At 40.0% G+C, this 6,000-nt stretch overlaps 1 protein-coding gene across 1 annotated transcript; it reads left to right on the top strand.

Annotated features, from left to right (window-relative positions):
* The first annotated feature begins 630 nt into the window (after nt 1-630).
* LOC138824412 (olfactory receptor 8D2-like) lies at nt 631-1,566 on the top strand. The gene has a single exon (XM_070018259.1). It carries the CDS (start codon nt 631-633, stop codon nt 1,564-1,566), a length of 936 nt encoding a protein of 311 aa, XP_069874360.1.
* The last annotated feature ends 4,434 nt before the right edge of the window (nt 1,567-6,000 follow it).

Below are 6,000 nucleotides of genomic sequence, written 5' to 3'. Positions count from 1 at the left end.
TGGAAGTTAGGCTCCTGATACATTCCAAATCTTTGCCCTTAGGCTCAGTGAGACCAAAGGAGAGGATCACAAAGGCTCCATAACCATGTGCAAATGATTGCATGAAATGATGTCTATCTAAATGAACTCCAAGAAATGGATATGAGGTTTTTTTGTTATTTTGCTTTTTGTTGTTGGCATTTCCCCCCCTCCTCTGTTGCTGCTTTTGTTTTCTGTGCCTTTGTATGTAGGTCTGTCTGATTGGGGGAGGGTACGGGGGATGACAGATATGATGAGACAAAGAATGAGCAAATGCAGCAGTGATACAGACACTGTGGTGAAAAGGCTATACACCTTGTGGGGGGTTGAGGGGTCAGGAGGGAAAAACTGGGAGAAAAGGAGGGAAGAGGTGACAGTGTTCAAAAAGAAATGTACTCGTTACCTGACTTGTGTCACTGTAACCCTTCTGGACATCTCCTTTACCATAACAATAAAAAAGAAAAAGCCTTGGAAAGGACCACTACAGGGCAGATGAGGCCACCAGGCACAGAAACAGCGGAGGGGAGCATGCAATTCTGCTTTGGGACTCAGAAAATAAGTACCATATCCTCTTGCTCTCTTATGTCCTCCTAGAGAGAACATTGATCATAGATGGCAGCTTTGAACCTTTCTTCAGTGGCTGATTTTATCCTTGAAGGCTTAACAAGCAGGCCCGAGCTTCAGCTGCCCCTCTTCTTCTTGTTTCTTGGGATATACGTGGTCACGGTGGTGGGGAACCTGGGCATGATCCTCTTGATCGCCACCAGCTCCCCTCTGCACTCTCCTATGTATTATTTCCTCAGTCATTTGTCCTTCATCGACCTCTGCTATTCCTCCGTCATTACCCCGAAGATGCTGGTGAACTTCGTGTCCGAGAAAAACGTCATCTCCTTTCTAGAGTGCATGACGCAGCTCTACTTCTTCCTGGTGTTTGTCATTGCTGAGGGCTACCTGCTGACGGCCATGGCGTATGACCGCTACGTGGCCATCTGCAGCCCCCTGCTCTACAGCGCCGTCATGTCCCACAGGGCCTGCTCCGTCATGATGGCCGTGGTGTACTCGCTGGGTTTGTTCGGGGCCACCGTCCACACCACGCGCATGACCATGCTGTCCTTCTGTGGGTCTCATGTCATCAGCCATTACTTCTGTGACATTCTGCCCTTGCTGACCCTGTCCTGCTCCAGCACCCGCATCAATGAGACACTGCTGTTTATTATCGGAGGGGTCAACACCTTAGCGCCCACCCTGGCTGTCCTGGTCTCTTATGCTTTCATTCTGTCTAGTATTCTCCGTATTCGCTCCACGGAGGGGCGATCCAAAGCTTTTGGCACGTGTAGCTCCCACCTCATGGCTGTGGGCATCTTTTTTGGATCTATAACATTCATGTACTTCAAGCCCCCTTCCAGTGACTCCATGGAACAAGAGAAGGTATCATCTGTGTTCTACACCACAGTGATCCCCATGCTGAACCCCCTCATCTACAGTCTGAGGAACAAGGATGTGAAAACTGCCTTGAGGAAGGTGGCCGGGGGGAGGCAATCCTCCTAACAGACAAAGCACACCAGGGGCAGGCTCCCGGCATGCTCTTCCTGATGAAGTGTGCATTCCCTGTGTAAGAATGAGGGAGGCCTGCGAGGTTGGGTTTGAGACTGATCTACAGTTCACGGCTTATCAAAGAGTGTAATGTTTCCAATAGTGAATATAATATCTGAAAATGTTTCAGAGATGTAGGAATTGGCAGAAAATGGAGGGCAATTGAACATGAACACTTCTATCATTACGGTAGTGATATTGCTCTCTTCCACTGGAAACTAGACGTGATGTTATCATATAGGAAGAAAGGTCTTTCTAGTGTTGGGAAAAGAATATATTTGATCAAAAATGTATGTAGTATATACCCAAAATCTCATATATTATAACTTTCTGTTGTGAACAACAATCATCAATAAAGCATTTAATTTCTAAAAATAAAAGGAATATATTTGATTGTATTTGCATGTCCATTCACTTAGTATTCCAGTTCCTGAGGGGTTTGTACATTAGTCTTACTGATACAGTGTTTGGTGAAGAGAAATGATGCATGACAGCCAGTTCTGTATCGTTTATGAATAAGCTACCTGGGAGAAATTCTTGGTCTTAATTATCTCCTTTCTTTCCTTTTTAAAAAAATCATGATGTATTTTTTTTCCAACTTAAATACAGGATTGCAAACTACAAGATTTAAGTTTATCTTTGTAAAGCCTGCAAGACAGTGTTCCAGATGACCAAGAAGGAATATAAAGTAGTCCTTGTAAATAAACGTATAATGTATTTCAATGGGCTAGTTATGGTGTTTCACAAACACAAGTGTGGATATACATGAACTATTGATTTTGATGACATCACCATGCATATTTTGGGTCTATAACACAAATTTGGTGATCCTGTACTGTTTCTGGTCTCTGTTGCCCTTCTTCCAGGGAGCGGGAAAGCTCATAAACTCTCAAGGAGTTAGTAAAAACCATTGTCGTGGAGTCCATGTTAGTTTCTGATAGCTGCTTATGAGTTTCCTACAATTTAGTGTTTTAAGCACAGAATAGTGGACAACTGCAGTCATAATATTCAATGTGTATGTATAAATATATACATATATACACGTGGGGGATGGGGAGAATAAAAGGGGAACATTGATCAAGAGGTTCTGTGCTCATAAACTGACAGGGTGAATTGAAATCCCTTTGTACAACTCCTTGACAGTCAAATAAACAGGTCACATAGGTTAAAGAACAATAAAATTAAATGGATAAATAAAAGAGTAAATTTGTTCTCCTACAATTCTAGAGGCCATAAGTTTTCATTTCAGTGGGCCTATAATAGGGTTTAGGCTGACCCTCATTCCTTCTGGAAGTTGCGGGACAGACTCTTCATTGCTACTGCAAGTTCCATGGGGAAGTCAGCTTGGCTTCAGTTGTAGTTGTATCACTCCAGTCTCTACTATTGTGGTCAAAAAAGAAGACTTGAATAAGTTTTCTTTTCTATCCCTCATAAGGATATGTTTGATTTCATCTAAATCCCACCTAAATATTTTTTGATAATTTGTTCATCCCAAGATCCTTAAACTACTCACACCTGCAAACTTTTTTCTTTTTGCACAGAAAGTAACATTTACAGGCAGCATGCAGTAAGCTGTGGATATCTTTGGGAAGATATTTTCAGCCTACTACAAATCTTTAGAGATATGAGGACCTCTGAGATTAATTTAAAAATCATATACTCTGTGGAATTCCTAGAGTTGTCATCTGATGCAATAACATGGAAAGCTCACTATTTTAATTAATTGTAATTAACTCTTGAATTAACTCTACAAATTACAAAACTATAAAAAGTTCATGGGCCTCATTCAAGGATACATGTCCAAATGCTTGGAAGAAAAATATATGCTGAGCCCAAGGCGTTCTCAGTGTCAGTCATTATATGAAAGTGGTTATTTTATTCATTTCATATTTTTCAATATATTATATCCTAAAGTATTGATTCATATTCACAGTCCTTTAGTATCTGTCATTCATAACAAACACTAGTTCTGTGGTCAGCCACAGTGACCTCAATGATATTTTTCTGCTTGGAACTGAGTACCTTCTTGGGATTAACTGAAAGTAGAATATCCTCGATAGCCTTTGAACTTCATTGTTGTAACCAGGTAGTTTCTAAGCTAGTGTGTAAGGAATGGTTCCTACAGCCCATTCCTACACAATGAATGTACTTCTAGTAGTAAAGGTATCTTTATGAAGGAGAAGAAAGTAGATTGAGAAATAATAGTTCCTGGGTGACATTAGATAAATTGTGAAGTTTATTAATGTTTTCTCATTAAAGTGCCTGAGAATGTTCAGATTGCATTTTGAACAATATAACTTTGTATTGACCTCATTGAGAAATAGATACTGAGAAACATTGAGAAACAAAGCTTAATTTAACCACATACCACAAATACAAAGCCAAGAGTATAACTCCAGCCTCAAAAACACTACACTGAGGCTTTTTCTCCATTTTTATGATGAATAGTTTTGAGGATGAAATTCAAAGTACTTTCAACATGACTTCTTAAATAAGGAATGATTGCACCTCAAAGACCGCTCTACATGTTTAGTGTAAGCTTCCTTACCATCAAAAAAATGTTTCCAGCAAATGGACCTCAAAAGCAGAAGCTTTTTTTTTTGGGCGGGGGGCCGGTCGTGGGCCTGAACTCTGGGCCTGGGCGCTGTCCTCCCTCAGCTCTTCAGCTCAAGGCTAGTGCTCTACCCCTTGAGCCACAACGCCACTTCTGGCTTTTTTCTTTTTGCTTATGTGGTGCTGAGGAAAGGAACCCAGGGCCTCATGCATGCAAGGCAAGCTCTCTACCACTGAGCCACCTTCCCAGCCCAAGCAGAAGCTTTTATATCTGATAAAGTAAGACTTCAGATAAAATCAATCAGAAAAGGCAGTGAAAGGTACTTCATAAAGGGACCAATTCAGCATGAGGAAATTATAATCGTTGACACACATGAACCAAAGAGCAGCATACCCATGTCCATTAAACACACTTCTAGACTCAGAAGCATTGATGAACCTGTATAGTGATAGTGAGAAACTTAACCCTATTCTCACCAATTGATAGGTTGTCCAATCAATAAATTAATAAAGAAACCTCAGAACCACATGACACTGTAGACCAAATGGACTTAACAGATATCTAGAGAGTACTTCAACGGGCAGCTACACAATGTGTATTCTTCTCAGATGGCCAAATAGATCACATTTTTAGGCAGAAGGCAAATCCTAGCAAGTGCAAGAAAATTTTAAATAAACCCTATAGTTTATCAGACCATAATAGAATTAAACAAGAACTCAACAGCAAAAGACACCACATAAAATATTCACATACATTCAGATAATGGCAGATTGTTGAAAGATGAATGGGTCACTGAAGAAATAAAGGAGGGACATGAAAAAAAGTTCTTGGTATCTAATGAAAATGAAAACATACCCTATCAGAACAGCAACAGCAGTGCTAAGAGGACAATTTCTGAAGTTTATTTATGGATGCCTACATAAACAAAGAGCTCTCAAGGAAATATTTTACTGATGCACCACAAACTTCTGTGGAAACAGGATCAAAAATTTTTCAAAATTAGCAGACAGAAAAAAATAAAAATTAGGACAGAAATTAATGAAAGAAAACCAAAAAAACATAAATAGATCAAAAAGTTGTTTCATTGAAAAAAGAAAAAAATTGGTAATGCTGTAGGTAATTTGGCCGTAAGAAGGGAGGAAAGACTCAATAAAATTAGAGATGAAGAAAGGAGTATCACAACAAATGGCAATGAAATCTAAAGCATCCTGAGGGAATAGTTTGAAAACCTATATTCAAATAAAAGATACAGCACTAGAAAATTTGTGAAATAATGTTCTAGAATCCTGTTGTTTTATAGATGCGGAATCTGGGTCTCAGCATCTCAACAACTTTCTCGAGTCAATTATTGTGATCAAACATATGTCTTTGTATACTCCAATGTGTATAGTCTAACTAGCTGATGAATCGTTGGCCAAGAACTAAGAATTGATTTCTAACTTGCATTTGGAAACCTCTCATTTAATCTCTCTGTGTTGCAGGTACCACACTGGGCCCAGAACATAATACCATCATTTGGGCAGAGTGCAAAACATTCTGGTGATGTCTGGCCTCCACAGTCTGTGGGGGTTTGCATGTGTGTGAGCATGTTTTGTGTTTCTAATGAGGTCCCTAAGCTCACCACACCTCTCAGGACAACTGCATCTCACACCATCCTCTTGCTTTTAAGACTAGAAGTATAGGGAGGGAAGTTACATATTATGAGCTTCTTCAAGGTCCTGAGTATGTGTCCCATTAGAGCAATTGTGAGAGTTCGCCTTCATCCAACAAAATAATTCAGCACTTGAAATACAGGTGTATGCATCAGGCAGCAGAGGAAGTTTCTTTTTGTTGAA

The sequence above is a fragment of the Dipodomys merriami genome, unplaced genomic scaffold (genome assembly GCF_024711535.1).
Source record: "Dipodomys merriami isolate MVZ:Mamm:240054 unplaced genomic scaffold, mDipMer1.0.p SCAF_129, whole genome shotgun sequence".
NCBI lineage: Eukaryota > Metazoa > Chordata > Mammalia > Rodentia > Heteromyidae > Dipodomys > Dipodomys merriami.
The sequence above is the reverse complement of the archived record's forward strand: the minus strand, read 5'-3'. Positions and strand labels throughout refer to the sequence as shown.

Coding starts and splice junctions, on each gene's coding strand:
- LOC138824412 (XM_070018259.1), top strand. CDS start 631: ATGGCAGCTTTGAACCTTTCTTCAGTGGCTGATTTTATCCTTGAAGGC.